We start from the raw sequence: 22,124 nt of genomic DNA on the forward strand, positions 1-22,124 counted from the left end.
AAAATCCTAAGGTGTTTTATAAGTATCTTAAGGGCAAGAAGATAACTAGGGAAAGAGTAGGGCCCATTAGGGACCGAAGTGGCAATCTGTGTGTGGAGCCAGAAGATGTAGGTGGGGTTTTAAATGATTTTTTTGCATCTGTGTTCATTATGGAGAAGGACGATGTAGACATAGAAATCGGGCAGGGGGACTGTGATATACTTGAGCATATTAGCATCGAGAGGGAGGAGGTACTAGTGGTTTTAGCAGTCTTAAAAGTGGATAAATCACCAGGCCCGGACGAGATGTATCGCAGGCTGCTGTGTGAGGCAAAGGAGGAAAGTGCAGCGGCTCTGACACAAATTTTCAGAACCTCTCTGGCCATAGGGGATGTGCCAGAGGACTGGAGAACAGCTAACGTAGTAGCATTATTCAAGAAGGGTAGTATGGATAAACCAGGGAATTACAGGCCAGTGAGCCTAACATCAGTGGTAGGGAAATTATTGGAAAACATTCTGAGGGACAGAATTAGTCTCCACTTGGAGAGGCAAGGATTAATCAGTGATAGTCAACATGGCTTTGTCAAGGAAAGATCATGTCTGACTAATTTGATTGAATTTTTCGAGGGGGTGACTAGGTGTATGGATGAGGGTAGTGCAGTGGATGTGGTATACATGGATTTCAGTAAGGCTTTCGATAAAGTCCCGCATAGGAGATTGGTCAAGAAGGTAAGAGCCCGTGGGATCCAGGGTGGCTTGGCACATTTGATCCAAAACTGGCTTAGTGGCAGAAGGCAGAGGGTGATGGTCGAAGGTTGTTTTTGTGACTGGAAGCCTGTGTCCAGTGGTGTACGGCAGGGATCGGTGCTGGGTCCCTTGCTGTTTGGGGTCTACATTAATGATTTGGATGTGAATGTAAAAGGTATGATCAGTAAGTTCGCAGATGACACGAAAATTGGTGGGGTGGTAAATAGCGAGGAGGGTAGCCTCAGTCTGCAGGACGATATAGATGGGTTGGTCAGATGGGCGGAACAGTGGCAAATGGAATTTAACCCTGAAAAGTGTGAGGTGATGCATTTTGGATGGACTAACAAGGCAAGGGAATACACAATGAATGGTAAGACCCTAGGAAAGACAGAGGATCAGAGGGACCTTGGTGTGCATGTACATAGATCCCTGAAGGCAGCAGAACAGGTGGATAAGGTCGTTAAAAAAGGCATATGGGACTTGCCTTCATTAGCCGAGGCATAGAATATAAGAGCAGGGAGGTTATGATGGAGCTGTACAAAACGCTGGTTAGGCCACAGCTGGAGTACTGTGTGCAGTTCTGGTCGCCACACTATAGGAAGGATGTGATTGCTTTGGAGAGGGTGCAGAGGAGATTCACCAGGATGTTACCTGGGCTGGAGCACTTCAGCTATGAAGAAAGACTGGACAGGCTGGGGTTGTTTTCCTTGGAGCAGAGAAGGCTGAGGGGGGACCTGATTGAGGTGTACAAAATTATGAGGGGCATAGATACGGTAGATCGAAAGGAACTTTTTCCCTTAGTAGAGGGGTCAATAACAAGGGGGCATAGATTCAAGGTAAGGGGCAGGAGGCTTAGAGGGGATTTGACGAAGAACTTTTTCACCCAGAGGGTGGTTGGAATCTGGAACTCACTGCCTGAAAGGGTGGTAGAGGCAGGAACCCTCACAACATTCAAGAAGCATTTGGATGAGCACTTGAAATGCCATAGCATACAAGGCTACGGACCAAATGCTGGAAAATGGGATTAGATTAGACAGGGCCTGATGGCCGGTGTGGATGCGATGGGCCAAAGGGCCTCTTTCTGTGCTGTATAACTCTATGACTCTATGATTTTGGTAGAAAGATTGAGGAGAGCAAATATACATTAAAGGGTCCAATCCTAAAGGGGGAGCATGAACAGAGGAACCTGGGGGTATATGTGCACAAATCGTTGAAGCAGGCAGGGCAGGTTGAGAAAGCTGTTAACAATGCTTACGGGATCCTGGTCTTCATAAATAGAAGCATAGAGTGCAGTAACAAGGAAGATATGATGAACGTTTATAAAACACTGGCTCGGTTTCAACTGGAGGTTTGAGTCCAATTCTGGGCACCGCACTTTAGGAAGGATTTGAAGGCCTTAGAGAGGGTGCACAACAGATTAACGAGAATGATTCCAGAGATCATGGATTTCAGTTATGTGGATAGACTGGAGAAGCTGGGGTTGTTCTCCTTAGAGCAGAGAAGATTAAGCAGAGATTTGTTACAGGCGCTCAAAATCATGAGGGGTCTGGACAGAGTAGATAGAGAGAAATTGTTCCCATTGGCAGCGGGGTCGAGAACCAAAGGACACAGATTTAAGGTGGTTGGCAAAAGAACCAAAGGCGACGTAAGAAAAAACATTTTTACGCAGCGAGTGGTGAGGATCTGAAAGACTGTGTGACTGGTCCTGTCTCTTTAAAAAGCCTGTGTGACTGGTCCTGTCTGTTTAAAAAGCCTGTGTGACTGGTCCTGTCTGTTTAAAAAGCCTGTGTGACTGGCCCTGTCTCTTTAAAAGGCCTGTGTGAATGGCCCTGTCTCTTTAAAAAGCCTGTGTGACTGGTCCTGTCTCTTTAGAAAGCCTGTGTGACTGGCCCTGTCTCTTTAAAAAGCCTGTGTGACTGGCCCTGAGTGCGAGTCAGCAGAGAGTGCTGTGAGTTTGGGTAAGTGTGGGAGTTCTTTAATTGTTATTTCTCTTTAAATCATTCTTGATAAGATTACTTAAGCAGTTTAAGTAAAGGGGAAAAGTTAAATATTTGGGATTCTGTTGGTTTAAGAAGAGTAAAACAAGGTTACACTGCAGTTGGAGTAAATTGGCACAGCAGGCAGTGGAAACCAGTTTTTCTAACCAATCAGCAGGGGTGACTCATTTGGCTGTAAACAAACAAACAGTATAAAAAGACCAGTCCTAGGGCGAGCAAGCACTGAGTGCGAGTCAGCGGAGAGTGCTGTGAGTTTGGGTAAGTGTGAGTTAGGGTAAGTTGGGTGTTAGGTGCTCTTTTCAAACTTTAACTCTGTGGGTTGTAGTTAATAAGGCCTTTCAGGTGCAGAGTGACTGTTGGTAAACTGGTGTAATTAGAGGGATTGATTTAATTTAAATCCAATTAATTAAAGGGGATACTAGCATCAATAATCGGGCAGAGGGTGTCCATAACTAACAATAAAAAATTTAATTAATTACATAGAATGGAGCAGGCGATGTGTTACTGTTGTGAGATGTGGGAGCCGGTGGACCCCATTGAGGCTCACGGTGATTATGTCTGTGACAAGTGTCTGCTGCTGCAGGAACTCCAGCTCCGTGTTGATGAGCTGGAGTCTGAGCTTCAGACACTGCGACACATCAGGGAGGGGGAGAAGTACCTGGACTCTGTGTTTCAGGAGGTGGTCACACCTATGAAGATAATTAATTCAGATGTAGCCCATGGTCAGGGACAGGATGGTATGACTACGAGTGAGGCAGGTACGGGGATCCAGGAGGTAGTGTTGGAGGAGCTGCAGCCCTTGCTCTTGTCCAACAGGTTCGAGGTTATTACTCCCTGTGGGGACAGGAGCAGGGACTGCAGGGAAGATGAGCAACCTGGCCACAGCACCATGGAACGGGGGGCCATTCAAGAGGGGGGAGTATATAGAAATGTTGTAGTGGTAGGGGGGATAGATAGAGTTCTCTGCAGCCGAGAGCGAGAGTCCCGAAGGCTGTGTTGCCTACCCGGTGCCAGGGTTAAGGACATCTCCTCTGGGCTGGAAAGAAACTTGCAGTGGGAGGGGGTGGATCCAGTTGTCATGGCCCATGTTGGTACAAACGATGTAGATAGGACTAGGAAGCCGGTTCTGTTAAACGAGTATGAGCAGCTAGGGGTCAAATTCAAAAACAAAACCTCAAGGTTAATAATCTCTGGATTATTACCTGAGCCACGAGCAAATTTGGCTAGGACAAATAAAATTAGAGAGTTAATTGCGTGGCTCAAAGACTGGTGTGGGAGAAATGGGTTTTGCTTCCTGGGACACTGGCACCAGTACTGGGGCAGGAGGGAGCTGTTCCGTTGGGACAGGCTTCACTTGGCCAGTGCTGGGACTAGAGTCCTGGCGGATCTTATAACTAGGGCTGTGGAGAGGGCTTTAAACTAACTAGTGGGGGGGAGGTTCCTAGAGAGCAAATAATAAAAATGACAACAGAGACGGTCATAGACTTAGGTAGCAGTGGGGAAATTAAAAACCAGAGCGTGTCAGGAAGGGGCAGAAGGTATGGAGTAAAAGGTAAAGTAATAAAAAGGGCAAAAGCAGGAACTAAGTGTCACAAAACATATTTGAATGTTCTCTATCTGAATGCACGTAGCATTCGTAACAAAATAGATGAGTTAATGGCACAAACAACTACATATGGGTATGATCTTGTGGCCATTACAGAAACATGGCTGCAGGGTGACAATGTCTGGGAATTAAACATACCAGGTTATTTAACGATCAGGAAGGACAGGCAGGAAGGAAGGGGAGGTGGGTGGCTATGTTAATAAAGGAAGGAATCACTGTAATACAGAGAAATGATATTGGGTCAAAAGATCAGGATAATGAAACAGTTTGGGTGGAGATAAGGAATAATAAGGGGGAAAAAACACTAGTGGGCGTACTCTATAGGCCTCCGAACAGTTGCAACTCTGTTGGACGGAGTATCAATCAGGAAATAGTTGAGGCTTGTAATAAGGGAACATCTATAATTATGGGGGATTTTAACTATCATATTAATTGGACAAATCAAATTGGGCAGGATGAGTTCATTGAGTGTATTAGGGATGGGGTTTCTTGAGCAGTATGTAACTGAACCGAACAGAGGGCAAGCAACCTTAGATCTGGTCCTATGTAACGAGACAGGATTAATTAAAAATATCCTAGTAAAGGATCCCCTTGGAATGAGTGACCATAATATGGTTGAATTCCATATTCAATTAGAGGATGAGAAGGTTGGATCTCAAACAAGCGTGCTAAGCTTGAATAAAGGAGACTATGAAGGTATGAGAGCGGAATTGAGTAGAGTGGATTGGGAAAATAGATTAAAGGGTAAGATGATACATGATCAGTGGTGTACATTTAAGGAGTTATTTTACAACTTCCAAAAAAAATATATTCCACTGAGAAGAAAAGGGTGTAAAAGAAAAGACAGCCATCCGTGGCTAAGTAAAGAAATTAAGGATAGTATTCGACTAAAAACAAGGGCATATAAGGTAGCCAAATCTAGTGGGAGGATAGAGGATTGGGAAAACTTTAAAAGACAGCAAAAAATAACAAAAAGATTGATAAAGAAAGGGAAGATAGATTATGAAAGTAAATTAGCAAAAAATATAAAAACAGATTGTAAGAGTTTTTACAGTTATATAAAAAGAAAAAGGGTGGCTAAAGTAAATGTTGGTCCCTTAGAGAATGAGACCGGGAAATTAATGGTGGGAAATATGGAGATGGCAAAAACACTGAATGAATATTTTGTATCTGTCTTTACAGTAGAGGACACTAAGAATATCCCAACACTGGACAAACAGGGGGCTATGGGGGGGAGGAGCTAACCACGATCAAAATCACTAAGGAAGTGGTACTCGGTAAAATAGTGGGACTCAAGGTGGATAAATCACCTGGACCTGATGGCTTACATCATAGGCTCTTGAGGGAAGTGGCGGTAGGGATTGTGGATGCATTAGTAATAATTTTCCAAAACTCCCTGGACTCAGCAAATGTCCCGGCAGACTGGAAAACTGCTAATGGAACACTCTTATTTAAAAAGGGCAGTAGACAGAAGGCTGGAATGTATAGTAGCAAAATACTGCAGATGTTGGAAATCCGAAATAACAACAGAAAATGCTGGAAAAACTCAGCAGGTCAGGCAACATCCGTGGAGAGAAATTTGAGTTGACTTTTCGGGTTGGACCCTTCTTCAAAACTGGAAAGAAAAGAAACTAGATCGAAGGCAGGGCTGCGATCGGACAAAAGAATAAAAGAAACAAAAGAAGTAAAAGAGATTAGAAGCTAGACGAGATGGTAATAGGCTGGGATTAGGTGTAAAGTGTACTGGCAGGGCAAAAGATAGCTGCCAGGTGTGAGAGAGAAACAAAAGGAAGGGGGGGGGGAAAGGAGTGCAACAATTACAAGAGAAAATGAAATGGGGGCCGAGCTTATGATCTGAAATTGTTGAACTCGATATTGAGTCCGGAAGGCTGCAGACTGCCTAATCGGAAGATGAGGTGCTGTTCCTCGAGTTTACGTTGAGCTTCCGTGGAACAATACAAGAGGCCAAGGACGGTGAGGTCCGAGTGGGAATGGAGCGGTGAATTAAAATGACAGGCGACCGGAAGCTCGGGGTCACCCTTACGGACTGAACGGAGGTGTTCCGCAAAGCGGTCACCCAATCTGCGTTTGGTCTCCCCAATGCAGAGGAGACCGCATCGTGAGCAGCAAATACAGTATACTAGATTGCGAGAAGTACAAGTAAATCGCTGTTTCACCTGGAAGGGGTGTTTGGGGCCCTGGACAGTGGGAAGGGGGGAGGTATAGGGGCAGGTGTTACATCTCCTCCGCTTGCACGGGAAGGTGCCAGGCGAAGAGGAAGGGCTGTTTGGGGTGATAGAGGAGTGGACTAGGGTGTCTCGGAGGGAGCGGTCCCTGCGGAATGCTGAAAGGGGAGGGGAGGGGAAGATACGTTTAGTGGTGGGATCACTTTGGATGTAGCGGAAATGCCGGAGGATGATCCGTTGAATGTGGAGGCTGGTGGGGTGAAAGGTGAGGACAAGGGGAACCCTATCGTGGTTCCGGGAGGGAGGGGCAGGGGTGAGGGCAGAAGTGCGGGAGATAGAACTGACACGGTCGAGGGCAGTGTCAACCACAGTAGAGGGGAATCCTCGGTTGCGGAAAAAGGAAGACATGTCTGAAGCACTGGTGTGGAAGGTGCCGTCGTCGGAGCAGATACGGCGGAGGCGGAGAAACTGGGAGAATGGAATAGAGTCCTTACAGGAAGCGGGGTGGGAGGAAGTGTAGTCCAGGTAGCTGTGGGAGTCAGTGGGCTTGTAGTAAATATTGGTCGATAACCTATCCCCAGAGATGGAGATGGAGAAGTCGAGGAAGGGAAGGGAAGAATCCGAGATGGACCATGTGAAGGTGAGGGAAGGGTGGAAATTGGAGGCAAAGTGAATGAAATTGTCAAGTTCGGGGCGAGAGCAGGAAACGGCACCGATACAGTCATCAATGTATCGGAAAAAGAGGTGAGGGAGGGGACCCGAGTAGGACTGGAACAAAGATTGTTCCACATAGCCCACGAAAAGGCAGGCATAGCTAGGACCCATGCGGGTACCCATGGCAACACCTTTGATTTGGAGGAAATGAGTGGAGCTAAAGGAGAAGTTGTTCAATGTGAGAACAAGTTCAGCCAGGCAGAGGAGGGTCGTGGTGGATGGGGACTGGTCGGGCCTCTGTTCAAGGAAGAAGCGGAGCGCCCTCAGGCCATCCGGGTGGGGGATGGAGGTGTAGAGGGATTGTACGTCCATGGTGAAAAGGAAGCGGTTGGGGCCAGGAAACTGGAAACTGTTAAAGTGGCGGAGGGCGTCCGAAGAGTCTCGGATGTAGGTGGGAAGAGACTGGACAAGGGGAGAAAAGATAGAGTCAAGATAGGAAGAGATAAGTTCCGTAGGGCAAGAACAGGCTGAAACGATGGGTCTACCAGGGCAGTCCTGTTTGTGGATCTTGGGAAGGAGGTAGAAGCGGGCTGTGCGGGGTTGGGGAACTATGAGGTTGGTGGCAGCAGGGGGAAGATCTCCAGAGGAGATGAGGTCAGCGACAGTCTTGGAAACGGTGGTTTGATGTTCAGTAGTAGGGTCATGGTCCAGGTGGAGGTAGGAGGAGGTGTTGGAGAGTTGGCGTTCAGCTTCCGCTAGGTAGAGGTCAGTACACCAAACAACAACAGCACCACCCTTGTCAGCGGGTTTAATGACAATGTCAGGGTTGGATCTAAGAGAATGGAGTGCTGCAAGTTCAGAGGGAGGTAGGTTGGAGTGAGTGAGGGGAGCAGAGAAATGGAGATGGCCGATGTCACGGCGGCAGTTAGCGATGAAAAGATCTAGAGAGGGTAAGAGGCCAGGGGGAGGGGTCCAGGTAGAACGGGAATTCTGCAAGCGGGAGAAAGGGTCAGTTGTGCGGGGGGAAGACTCCTGGCCAGTGAAGTGGGCACGGAGACGAAGGTGGCGGAAAAAGAGCTCAACATCCTGCCGAGCTCGAAATTCATTGAGGTGGGGGCATAAGGGTATGAAGCTCAGGCCTTTGCTGAGGACTGATCGTTCAGGGTCAGAGAGGGGAAGGTCAGAGAGGATAGTGAAAACGTGGCAGGGGGTGGGATTGGGAGAAGGGGGGTCTGGTGTAGAAGTATAGACTGGTTAGCCTAACATCTGTGGTAGGTAAAATTTTGGAGTCCATTATTAAGGAGACAGTAACAGGACATTTGGATAGTCATAATTTAATAGGACAAAGTCAGCATGGTTTTATGAAGGGGAAGTCATGTTTGACAAATTTGCTGGAGTTCTTTGAGGAAGTAACATATAGGGTGGATAAAGGTGAACCAGTGGACGTAGTGTATTTAGACTTCCAAAAGGCATTTGACAAGGTGCCACACAAAAGATTATTGCTTAAGATAAAAAATCATGGGGTTGGGGGTAATATTCTGGCATGGATGGAGGATTGGCTATCTAACAGAAGGCAGAGAGTTGGGATAAATGGTTCATTCTCAGACTGGCAATCAGTAACTAGTGGTGTTCCGCAGGGGTCAGTGCTGGGTCCCCAACTCTCTACAATCTATATTAATGATTTGGAGGAGGGGACCGAGTGTAACATATCAAAGTTTGCAGATGATACTAAGATGGGAGGGAAAGTAGTGAGTGAGGAGGACATAAAAAACCTGCAAGGGGACATAGACAGGCTAAGTAAGTGGGCAGAGATTTGGCAGATGGAATACAATACAAATCGCTTTATTGGCACGATAAGGTACATCTTATGTTGCCAAAGCATCAAAATACATTTATGGTTGAACACATAAACGCGGTTCCATTCATACAGTGTATAAACAGGTATATCCCTGAGTTTATAAATATATTTTCGCCTTGTTTATATATACTCTTGTCTTAGTTTACTGGTTGTCCCTCTGTTCATGGCAAGCTGTAACATAGTGTGCCGCCAGTGTTACACAGCTTCTCTCCTCCCCCAGTAGGAATGGGAGTTTTTGGTTGTCAGTCAGATTTCTGAATTCAGGGCATATTTGTGAGAATTTTTGATAGAAATTCTCTCTGATGCCCTGATATTTTCCACAGGCTGTGAGGAAGTGCATCTCTTTCTCAACTACTCCCTGACTGCAGTGAGAGCATATCCTGTCTTCTCTTGGCAGCCTGGTCTGCCTGTGTCTGCCTTTTTCGATCACATCTGGAAATACTGGAAAGTGTGAGGTTATGCACTTTGGCAGGAAAAATCGTAGAGCAAGTTATTATCTTAACTGCAAGAAACTGGAAAGTACTGAAGTACAAAGGGATCTGGGGGTCCTGGTGCACGAAACTCAAAAGGTTAGTATGCAGGTGCAGCAAGCGATTAAGAAGGCCAATGGAATGTTGCCTTTCATTGCTAGGGGGATAGAATATAAAAATAGGGAGGTATTGCTTCAGATGTACAAGGTATTGGTGAGACCGCACCTGGAGTACTGCATACAGTTTTGGTGACCATACTTAAGAAAAGACATACTTGCTCTCGAGTCAGTACAAAGAAGGTTCACTCGGTTAATCCCGGGGATGAGGGGATGGACATATGAGGAGAGGCTGAGTAGATTGGGACTCTACTCATTGGAGTTCAGAAGAATGAGAGGCGATCTTATTGAAACATATAAGATTGTGAAGGGGTTGGATCGGGTGGATGCGGGGAGGATGTTCCCGATGATGGGTGAAACTAGAACTAGGGGGCATAGTCTTAGAATAAGGGGCTGCTCTTTCAAAACTGAGATGAGGAGGAATTACTTCACTCAGAGGGTGTTAGGTCCATGGAATATGCTGCCCCAAAAAGCTGTAGAAGCTACATCATTACATAAATTTAAAACAGAAATAGACAGTTTCCTAGAAGTAAAGGGAATTAAGGGTTACGGGGAGCGGGCAGGAATTTGGACATGAGTGTAGGTTCGGATCGGACATGGCCCTGTGGGTAGCGGAGCGGGCCCAGGGGGCGTGTAGCCTGATCCTGCTCCTATTTTGTGTGTCTAATTCTGTTAGATTCAGGAGATGGTTCTGTGATAGTGGATTGGCGGTTAGGATCGGATCAGCCATGATCTTATTGGATGGCGGAGCGGGCTCGAGGGGCCGATTGGCCTACTCCTGCTCCTATTTTTTGTGTTCTTATGTCTCTTTAAAAAGCTGTGTGACTGGTCCTGTCTCTTTAAAAAGCCTGTGTGACTGGTCCTGTCTCTTTAAAAAGCCTGTGTGACTGGTCCTGTCTCTTTAAAAGGCCTGTGTGAATGGCCCTGTCTCTTTAAAAAGCCTGTGTGACTGGTCCTGTCTCTTTAAAAAGCTGTGTGACTGGTCCTGTCTCTTTAAAAAGCCTGTGTGACTGGTCCTGTCTCTTTAAAAAGCCTGTGTGACCGATCCTGTCTCTTTATAAAGCCTGTGTGTCTGGTCCTGTCTCTTTAAAAAGCTTGTGTGACTGGTCCTGTCTCTTTAAAAAAGCCTGTGACTGGTCCTGTCTCTTTAAAAAAGCCTGTGACTGGTCCTGGCTCTTGCAAAAAGCCCGTGTAACTGTTGCTGTCTCTTTCTGAAGCCTTTCTGACTGGACCTGTATTTTTAAAAAGGCTTTTTGACTTTTCCTATCTCTTTAAAAAACCTGAATGTGACTGGTCCTGTCACTTTAAAAAGCCTGTCTGACTCGTCCTATCTCTATAAAAATGTCTGAGAGACTGGCCCTGTCTTTTTCAAAAACGTATGTGACTGGTCCTGACTCTTTAAAAAGCGTGTGTGTCTGCTTCTGTCTCTTAAAAAAGCCTGTGTGACTGGTCCTGTCTCTTTAGAAAAGCCTGTGAGTGGTCCTGTCTCTTTAAAAAAGCCTGTGAGTGGTCCTGTCTCTTTAAAAAATCCTGTGAGTGGTCCTGTCTCTTTAAAAAAGCCTGTGCATGGTCCTGGCTCTTTAAAAAGTCTGTGACTGGTCCTGGCTCTTGCAAAAAGCTTGTGTAACTGTTGCTGTCTCTTTCTGAAGCCTGTGTGACTGGTCCTGTGTTTTTAAAAAGCGTTTTTGACTTTTCCTATCTCTTTAAAAAACCTGAATGTGACTGGTCCTGTCACTTTAAAAAGCCTGTCTGACTCGTCCTATCACTATAAAAAAGTCTGCGAGACTGGCCCTGTCTTTTTCAAAAACTTATGTGACTGGTCCTGTCTCTTTAAAAAGGCTGTGACTGGTCCTGTCTCTTTAAAATCCAGTGTGGCTGGTCCTGTCTCTTTAAAAAGGCTGTGACTGGTCCTGTCTCTTTAAAAAGCCAGTGTGATGAGTCCTGTCTCTTTAAAAAGCGGGTGACTGGTCCTGTCTCTTTAAAAAGCCTGTTTGACTAGTCATGGCTCTTTAAAAAGCCTGTGACTGGTCCTGTCTCTTTAAAAATCCTGTTTGACTAGTCATGACTCTTTAAAAAGCCTGTGACTGGTCCTGTCTCTTAAAAAAGCCTGTGTGACTGGTCCTGTCTCTTTAAAAAGCCAGTGTGACTGGTCCTGTCTCTTTAAACAGCTTGTGTGAATGTTTCTGTCTCACTGACTGTGGCTCCGCCCTCTTGTTTAGCTGTTCATCGCATGCTATACACTTAAGGAGAGCCAGAACGGAGTTTTTTTTAACCAGGAGACCATGGATTTTGGATCCACAATTCTATGATTGCTATTGCCCATACTTTCCCAATTTCCCTATCCTTTCAAAAGGTGCTTGGTAAAGTACCACATCATACCAAAATTGAAGCCCATTGGATAAATGTGGCAGTGGCAACATGGCTCGGAAATTGGCTAAGAGAGAAGAAGCAGAGAGCAGTGATAAACGGTTGTTTTTCAGACTCAGTCTGCAGTGGTGTTCCCCAGGGATTGGTGTTGGGACCATTGCTCCTTTCATGCCGTGGACTTGGGTATACAGCGCATAATTTCAAACTTTGCAGATGATACAAAACTCGGAAATGTTAATAAACAGGAGGATACTGGTGAAATGGGCAGACGCCTGGAAGATTCACTTTAACACAGAGAAGAGTGAATTGATACATTTTGGTAGGAAGTATGAGCAGAGGTAATATAAACTAAATGGTACAATTCTAAAGCGGGTGCAGGATCAGAGAGACCTGGGGTGTACTTACACAAACCTTTAAAGGTGGCAGGACAAGATGCGATGACTGTTAAAGTACATACGGACTCCTTGACTTTACAAACAGAGAGTAACAAAATCCAGGAAGAAATGCTAACCTTTTATAAATCATTGGTTACGCCTCAGCTGGAGCATTGTGTCCAATTCTGAGCACCACACTTTGCCAAGGATTAGAGGTGGAGAGATTTAACAGAATGGTACCAGGAATCTGGGACTTCAGTTACATGGAGAGATTGGAGAAGCTGGGATTGTTCTGTTTAGAAACATAGAAACAAAGAAGATTGGAGCAGGAGTAGGCCATTCGGCCCTTCGAGCCTGCTCCGCCATTCAATGAGATCATGGCTGATCATCCAAATTCAGTACCCTGTCCCTGCCTTCTCCCCATATCCCTTGATCCCTTTAGCCTTAAGAAATATATCCAACTCTTTCGTGAATATATTTAATGAATTGGCCTCCACCGCCCTCTGTGGTAGAGAATTCCACAGGTTCACCACTCTCTGGGTGAAGAAATTCCTCCTCATCTCAGTCCTAAATGTCCTACCCCTTATCCTTAGACTATGACCCCTGGTTCTGGACTCCCCGGCCATCAGAAACATTCTTCCTGCATCTAGTCTGTCCAGGCCTGACAGAATTTTTTGGTTTCGATGAGATCCCCTCTCAATCTTCTAATCTCCAGTGACTATAAGCCCAATCGACACAATCTCTCCTCATACGTCATTCCTGCCATCCCAGGTATCAGCCTGGTGAATCTTTGCTGCACTCCTTCCATGGCAAGAACGTCCTTCCTCGGGTTAGGCGACCAAAACTGCACTCAAGGTGCGGTCTACCCAAGGCCCTGTACAACTGTAGCAAGACATCCTTGTTCCTGTACTCGAACCCTTTTGCTACGAAGGCCAACATACCATTTGCCTTCTTAACCACCTGCTGCACCTGCATGCTTACCTTCAGCGACTGGTGCACAAGAACACCCAGGTCTCTTTGCACTTCCCCTTCTCCCAATCTATTGCCATTCAAATAATAATCTGCCTTCCTGTTTTTGCCACCAAAGTGGATAACCTCACATTTATCCACATTATAGTGCATTTGCCATGTTTCTGCCCAATCACCCAACCTGTCCAAATCGTACTGGAGTTTCACAACATCCTCCTCACAACATACCCTCCCACCCAGCTTTGTGTCATCTGCAAATTTGGAGATATTACATCCAATTCCCTCGTCCAGATCATTAATATATATTGTGAACAGCTGGGGTCCTAGGACCAATCCTTGCGGTACCCCACTAGTCATTGCCTGCCACTCGGAAAATTATCCGTTTATTCCAACTCTTTGCTTTTTGTCCGCCAACCAGTTCTCTATCCAAGTCAATACCTTGCCCCCAATCCCATGTGCCTTAATTTTGCAAGCGAATCTCTTATGTGGGTCCTTATCGAAAGCCTTCTGAAAGTCCAAATACACCACATCCACTGGTTCTCCCTTATCTATTTTACCAGTTACATCCTCAAAAAAATCCAGTAGATTAGTCAAGCATGATTTACCTTTTGTAAATCCATGTTGACTTTGTCCAATCCTGTCACTGCTTTCCAAGTGCTCTGCTATTACATCTTTTATAATGGACTCTAGCATTTTCCCCACTACCGATGTCAGGCTTACCGGTCTATAATTCCCCGCTTTTTCTCTACCACCTTTTTTGAATAGTGGGGTAACATTAGCTACCCTCCAATCCATGGGTACTGTTCCAGAGTCTATCGAGTTCTGGAAGATGACCAGCAATGCATCTATTATTTCTAGGGCCATTTCCTTAAGTACCCTAGGATGTAGATTATCAGGCCCTGGGGATTTATCGGCCTTCAGTCCCATCAATTTTCCTAACACCATTTCCCTACAAATACTGATTTCTGTCAGTTCCACCCTTTCATCAGACCCCATATACCCCGGCTTCTCTGGGAGGTTATTTGTGTCCTCTTTTGTGAAGACAGAACCAAAGTATGTATTTAGTTGGTCTGCCATTTCTTTGTTCCCCATTATAATTCCCCTGATTCTGACTGCAAGGGATCTACGCTTGCCTTCACCAATCTTTTTCTCTTCACATATCTATAAAAGCTTTTACAGTCAGTTTTTATGTTCCCTGCAAGCTTACTCTCATATTCTATTTTCCCTTTCTTAATTAATCCCTTTGTCCTCCTTTGTTGAATCCTAAACTGCTCCCAATCCTCAGGATTATTGCTTTTTCTGGCCAATTTATATGTCCTCTCCTTGGATCTTATGCTATCCCTAATTTCCCTTGTTAGCCACAGTTGAGTCACCTTTTTTGTTTTATTTTTATGCCAAACTGGGATGAACAATTTCTGTAGCTCATCTATTCGGTCTTTGAATGTTTGCCATTGCCTATCCACCGTCAACCCTTTGAGTGCCATTTCCCAATCAATCCTACCCAACGCGCTCCTCAGACCATCGTAGTTTCCTTTATTTAAACTGATGACCCTAGTTTTTGAGTCAACTACTTCATTCTCCATCTTAATGAAGAATTCGATCATATTATGATCGCTGTGACCCAAGGGGCCTCGTACAACAAGATTGCTAATTAATCCTTTCTCGTTACATAATACCCAGTCTAAGATGGCCTGATCTCTGGTTGGTTCCTCGACATATTGGTCCAGAATACCATCCCGTAAACACTCCAGGAATTCCTCCTCCACAGTATTGTTACTAATTTGGTTGGCCCAATCTATATGTAGAGCAGCAAAGGTTAAGAATCATAGAATTATAGAATCATAGAAATTAACGGCATAGATGATGATCATTTGGCCCATTGTGTCTGCGCCAATCGAAAAATATCTATCCAGTCTCATGCAACTTTCCAGCTTTTGGTCCATAGCCCTGTAGGTTACAGCACTACAAGTGCATATCGAAGCACTTTTTAATTGTGATGAGGGTTTCTGCCTCTTTCAGGCAGTCAGTTCCAGATCCCCACCACCCTCTGGGTGAAAACAATTCTCCTCATCTCCGTCTAACCCTTCTAACAATTACTTTAAATCTATGCCCCCGGTTATTGCCCTCTCTGCTAAGGGAAATAAGTGCTTCCGAGCCATTCTATCTAGGCCCCATATAATTTTATACACCTCAATTAAATCTCCCCTCAGCCTCCTCTGTTCTAAAGTAAATAACCCCAGCTGATCCAATCTTTCCTCATAGCTAAAATTCTCCAGTCCTGGCAACATCCTCGTAAATCTCTTCTGTACCCTCTCTAGTACAATCACATCTTTCCTGTAATGTGGTGACCAGAACTGTATGCAGTATTCTAGCTGTGGCTTTACTAGTGTTTAATACAGTTCAAGTATAACCTCCCTGCTCCTATTTTCTATGCCTCGGCTAATAAAGCAAAGTATGCCATATGCCTTCTTAACTACCCTATCTACATGTCTTCTACTTTCTGGGATCTGTGGACATGCACTCCAAGGTCCCTTTGCTTTTCTACACTTCTCATTACCATACCATTTAATGCGTATTCCCTTGCCTTGTTATCCCTTCTCAAACGCATTACCTCACACTTCACTGGATTGAATTCCATTTGCCACTTTTCTGCCCACTTGACCAGTCTGTTGATAACTTCTTGCAGTTTACAGCTTTCTTCTTCACTATCAACCACACAGCCAATTTATGTGTCATCAGAAAACTTAATCATGGCCCCAACATTGATATACATGACAAAAAGCAGGGGACTGAGCCCTGTGGAACTCCACTGGAAACAGCCTTCCAGTCACAGAAACACCCATCGACCATTACCATTTGCTTCCTGCCACTGAGCCAATTTTGGACCATCTTGCCACTTTCCCTTGGATCCCATGCACTTTTACTTAGTCAGACATGGCTTTCCCTTAACAAATTCATGCTCACTGTCCTTGATTAAATGGTGCCTTTCTAAATGCCGATTTATAGTGTCCCTCAGAATTTTTCCAGCAACTTTTCCACCACTGAGGTTAGGCTGACTGGCCTGTAATTGGTCAATCCCTTTCTTTAAACAATGTTGCCATGCTCCAGTCCTCTGGCACCACACCAATAGCCAGAGAGGATTGGAAAATGATGGTCTGAGGCTCAATTATTTCCTCCCTTGCCTCTCATTAGCCTGGGATAGATTTCATCTGAGCCTCGAGAATTATCTACTTTCAAATATGCTAAAGTTCTTAATATTTCCTCTCTCACTTTATTAAGAACCATACCCACATCTTCCACCTCCATACACCGATTACCTTTTTGCTCTCAATAAGCCCTATCCTTACCTTTGTTATCTTCTTGCTCTTGGCGTATTTATGATACATCTTTGGGTTTTCCTTGATTTTACTTGCCAATATTTTATCATGCCTTCTCTATGCTTTCCTAATTTCCTTTTAAATTTCACCCCTGCACTTTCTATACTCTTCTAGGCTTTCTGAAGTATTTAGCTCTCGGTATCTGAAAAGCTTCCCTTTTTTCCCCTTATCCTACCCTGTATGCTCCTTGACATCCAGGGGGCTCTAGATTTGGGAGTCCCATCCTATTTCTTTGTGGTAACGTATTTGCTCTGAACCCTCATTATCTCCTCGCTGAATTCTTCCCACTGCTTTGACAGTGATTTCCACTTTTAGTCCACGTTTGCTAAATCACATCTCAGCTTAGTAAAATTGGCCTTTCCCCAATTGAGAACTTTTACACCTGGTCTATCTTTGTCCTTTTCCATGAGGGAAAACGTAATACAGATGCCCCAAATGATGATGGGTTTTGATAGAGTAAGTAAGTCTGTTTCCAATGGCAGCATGGCGGGTAACCAGAGGACACAGATTGAAGATAATTGGCAAAAGGACCAGAGGAGAGATGAGGAGAATTTTCTTCACGCAGTGAGTTGTTGTGATCTGGAATCCACTGTTTGAGAACGTGGTGGAAGCAGATTCAATAGTAACTTTTTACAGGGCTCAGGCTCAAGAGTAGGATTAATTAGATAGCTCTTTCAAAGGGATGGCACGGACACGATGGCTGAATGGTCTCCTTCTGTGCTGTACCATTCTATGATTCTATGAGCAGGAGAAAGAGAGATAAAAGGGAGAGAGCGCGATAAAAAGAGAGAGAGAAATACAAATAGAGACAGAAAGACTGGGAGAGGTGTAGAGGGAAATAAATTAACTTTAAAAGGGGAATTGGATAAATACTTGAAGGGGAACAATATGCAGGACTGTGGGAAAAGAGCAGGGAAATGGGAATAATTGGAGGGGTGATGTCATGGTGGGATTTGAACACAAGGCTAGAATATTAAGGTTAAGGCATTGCCGGATTGGGAGCAAATTGTCAGTGATCAGAGTGATGATGGGTGAACGGGACTTGGTGCGAGTTAGGAGATGGGCAGCAGAGATTTGGATGAGTTCTAGTTTATGTAGGCTTGTAATGGGGAGGCCGGCCGGGAGAGTATTGTAATAGTCGAGTCTGGATTTAACAAAGGCATTGATGAGGGTTTATGCAGCAGAAGGGCTGAGGAGGGGGGTAAATGGGCGATATTGTGGAGGTGGTGGTCGGCAGGACTGGTGATTCAGGTGATTACAGATCTAATTGCTGGATATAAACAGTGACACCAACAGCAGCAAAGGGGGAGTGTAAATGACAAGAACAGCAATACAGTTAGCAAAGGTTTGCAGTGTTAATAGTTGGATGCAGAGACCTACCTGGAACAACAACAGCAATACGGAGGGGAAAGTAAATGACAAGAACAGAACTACAGTTAAACATAGTTTGTAGAATTATTAACTGGATAGAGAGACTTACCAGGAACACCAACAGCAGCAAGGAGGGGATAGTAAATGTATTGTATAATCACAAGTGCATAATTGATCCGCCAGTCTAATATTATTCCATCATAAAATTCAATAAGAACGTCAAACTCCCAGATGAAACTCCTGTCCATTGTTGTAACATTCCAATCTACTGTGCTTAGATTCTGATCCATTGTTGTGACATTCCAATCTGCTGTTCCCAGATTCCGACTCCCACTCTGTGGAACAGCACGCTGATCCCTGTTAGGACCAGAGGTGATGCTCTCACTGACACTACAGTATAACACATTGAACGGAGTCCCTTATTAATAGAAGAGGGAAACCCTGCACAGATACAATTAGGGTCCATGGAGACTGACATTAATTACAGTCACTGAACAAACAGCTTCAGTTAACCCGTGGAGATTGACATTAATGACACTCACTGAACAAACAACTTCAGTTAACCTGTGGAGACTGACATTAATTACAGTCACTGAACAAACAGATTCAGTTAACCCCTTTCAATCCAACACGTTTCATACCACAGTAAAGTAGAATATTTACCGGTCCAGATGGGATATATGAGGATTGCTGAGGGAAGGAATGGTGGAAATAGAGCAGGTGCTGGCCAGAATCTTTCAATCCTCCTTGGATATGGAAATGGTGTGAGAGGACTGGAGAGCTGAAAATGTTACACGCTGTTTAAAAAAGGAGAGAGGGATAAACCCTGTAACTGCAAGCCAGTCAGTACAATGTCGGTGGTGCGGAAATTTCTAGAGGCCATATTCCAGGACAAAATTATCTATCATTTGGAAAAAACATGGACTCATGAATGGCAACCTGCACAGATTGTTTAAAGTCAATGTGTGTCTGACAAACTTGATTGAGTTCTGTGATGAAGTAATGGAGGGTTGATGAGGGTGGTGCGGTTGATGTGTATATGGACTTTCAAAAGTTGTTTGATAAAGTTCCGATTAATAGACTTGACAGGGAAAAGGAAACCCATGGGATTAAATGGGCAGTGGCTACGTGGATATGACATTGGCTGAGGGACAGATAGCAGAGTTGTGGTGGACGGTTGTTTTTCAGATGGAAGGGAAGTATGCAGTGGTGTCCCCCAGGGGTCGATATTCGGGCCAGTGCTCTTTCTTAAACACATTAATTGCCTGGACTCAAGTCTAAAGGCATAATTTTAAAATTTGCAGATGACACGAAACTCAGAAATGTATTAAACACAGAGAGAAGAGTAGTAACAGGCTTCAGGAGCACATAGACAGAGTGGTGAAATGTGCAGACACATGGCAGATAAAATTTAACACAGTGAAGTGTGAAGTGATACACTTTGGGAGGAAAATGAGGAGAGGCAATATAAACGAAATGGTACAATTTTAAATGGAGTGCAGGTACAGCGAGATCTGGGAGTTAACATACACAAATCTTTGAAGGTGGCAGGACAAGTTGATAAGATTGTTAAAAACGCCACATGATATTTGGCATAGAATACAAAAGCAAGGAGCTTATGATAAACCTTTATAAAACACAGGATATGCCTCAGCTGGAGTATTGTATCCAATTCTGGACACCACAATTTATGAAGGTGTCAAGGACTTGGAGAAGACGTAGAGGAGATTTACTAGAATGGTACCAGAGTTGAGGGGTGAAGTAGCCAAATTACTATTATACCTTAGTTTTTATGTTAGAATATGTGTAATTTAGTTTTTATGTTAGAATATGTATAATGCAGCATCAATGTACAAGGTGGAGATAATGGGTTAATCCCTACCCTGAGTTAAACGATATAGAGGTCTGTATATTGCATTTACCCAGCTAAGTTTTAAAACATGATTAAGTGACTTCAAATGCTGAGAGATTAAACTGCAGAACAACTCATGGGAAGATTGAGGAGGATGTCTGTTTGGCCAGGCGAGGCAACACATATGTGAGATAACGCACCTAAGAATTCGTTTGTTGTAAATCACAACAGGGTTCCATTCTTCAAAGTATGGTGGGACTGATCAGAATGTGCTTGCTTTGCAGAGGTAACCCGAGATGAGGCCGAAAGTCTGTGCTTTGCATGCCTAAACGAGACTGTTATCTTAAGAAAACATGTAACAAGCAAAACCACCAGGCTATGGGCAAATGGATGGTTGTTGTTAAGTCTGTGTGTTATAATGAGAATTATTACACAGACCACAAGAGTAACTTTTAACAGGTCTTTAACTAGTCGAAGGTCCAGGCTGAACTGCCCAATAAATCATTACACAGCACTTATATACCGGTGTGGTCACCACCGGTATTACAGTATACAGCAGCCAAGCTAAAGTAGTGCAACTCTTAAAATAGTTCTCTTAAAGGTGGAACGGTTACATACACCACAATCCTCCCTTTTTAGCTTAACAGTATATATTCCCCATTAACATAACATAATAACATATATACACAACTTCATGCAAAAACAGTTCACAGATTCAGTCTCTCTGGAGGCTTCCTGACTCGGTCCGGATAACGTCTCGGTGGTGTAATAGTTTTCGGTGGTGTAGTAGGTTCTTTTGGGAAGGTCGATTCGGCTTGAATGCCAGTGTCGGGTTCATCTGATTCCAGTATCACCGGATCAGAGGTAGATCCTACGGGTATCTCTGATTCATCATTAGGCGTATAGAGTTGTGGAGTAGGTTGTCCCTTTTCGGATGACTCTATGATCTGGTCAACGTGGCGCCTTATTATGATTTCACCAATGTCCACGGTATACATCAGCGGTCCTAGTCGTGTGCAAATAGTTCCAGGCTGCCATTTCTCGGTACGGTAGTCCCGGGCCAAAACTTGTTGACCTATCTGGAAGGTTCTAGTTGGCCTTTCATTCATGCCTTGAAATTGCTGGTTCTCTACGTCCCTTCTGATGTTTGGCTTGATCAAATCCAGCCGGCATCTTAGTCTTCTATTGAAAAACATCATGGCGGGAGTTTGGTTTGTAACCGCATGTGTTGCATTCCTGTACGCCAACAAGAAGTTATCTATCTTATGTTGTAGATTTATGTCTTCCTTACCCATGGCCTTTATGGCCTTCTTGAAGGTCTGGACAAACCTTTCAGCTAATCCATTGGTGGCGGGGTGGTATGGGGCGGACGTGCAGTGCTTAACCCCATTGTTTTTTAAGAACTTCCTGAATTCTTCGGACACAAATTGCGGTCCATTATCAGAACAGATCTGTTCCGGCAGCCCATTCCTGGCAAATATGGTCCTTAATACTGTGATGGTTTTTTCCGTGGTGGTGGAGGACATCTTTATTACCTCTGGCCACTTGGAGTGTGCATCAACCGCGATTAAGAACATTGAGTCCATAAATGGACCAGCAAAGTCGATATGTACCCTTTGCCATGGAGATGAGGGCCACTCCCATGGATGTAGAGGAGCTTGTGGTGGGGCGTTTTGGACCTTCTGGCATCCTAGACAGCGCTTGGTCATTTCTTCGATGTCTCCATCGATACCTGGCCACCACACAAACGCTCTAGCTAGGTTCTTCATTTTCACTCCACCCAGATGCCCCTCGTGAAGCTGCTTTAGCACTTTATGCTGGAGTTTGGGTGGAATCACCACTCTGGATCCACAAATCAAAGTTCCTCGGCACACTGAAAGCTGTTCTCTTCTTTGCAAAAATGCTGGCAACAGTGGTTCGCCATGTGCTGGCCATCCCTTCACCGTTAAATCGTAGACTCGTGAGAGAGTCGGGTCATTTCTTGTTTCCTTTTCGATCGTAGAATTTGTTACTGGTAGACATTCCACTATGGTTGAGTGGAACATCTCCACTGGGTCCACTGTAGGCACCTCTTCTACCGTTGGCAACGGTAGGCACGATAAACCGTCAGCATTCCCATGCTGTTTTGATCCTTTGTATTCTATGTCATATTGGTGTGCCCCTAGGAAAAGGGACCACCTCTGTAGCCTTTGCGCTGTCATA

At 44.6% G+C, this 22,124-nt stretch overlaps 1 protein-coding gene across 1 annotated transcript in view; it reads right to left on the minus strand.

Annotated features, from left to right (window-relative positions):
- Positions 1-18,452, minus strand: part of LOC147091398 (putative G protein-coupled receptor 139) — a 43,361-nt gene extending 24,909 nt beyond the window's left edge. The window contains exon 1 of the mRNA XM_085976555.1: positions 18,180-18,452. Within this exon, the coding sequence (XP_085832681.1) occupies positions 18,180-18,360 (181 nt within the window). The 5' untranslated portion in view covers positions 18,361-18,452. The remainder of the gene's footprint in view (positions 1-18,179) is intronic.
- Positions 18,453-22,124: the final 3,672 nt, after the last annotated feature.

Source organism: Somniosus microcephalus, unplaced genomic scaffold, assembly GCF_052327205.1.
Source record: "Somniosus microcephalus isolate GS21.2 unplaced genomic scaffold, FLI_Smic_1.0 unresolved_chr3, whole genome shotgun sequence".
NCBI classification, from domain to species: domain Eukaryota; kingdom Metazoa; phylum Chordata; class Chondrichthyes; order Squaliformes; family Somniosidae; genus Somniosus; species Somniosus microcephalus.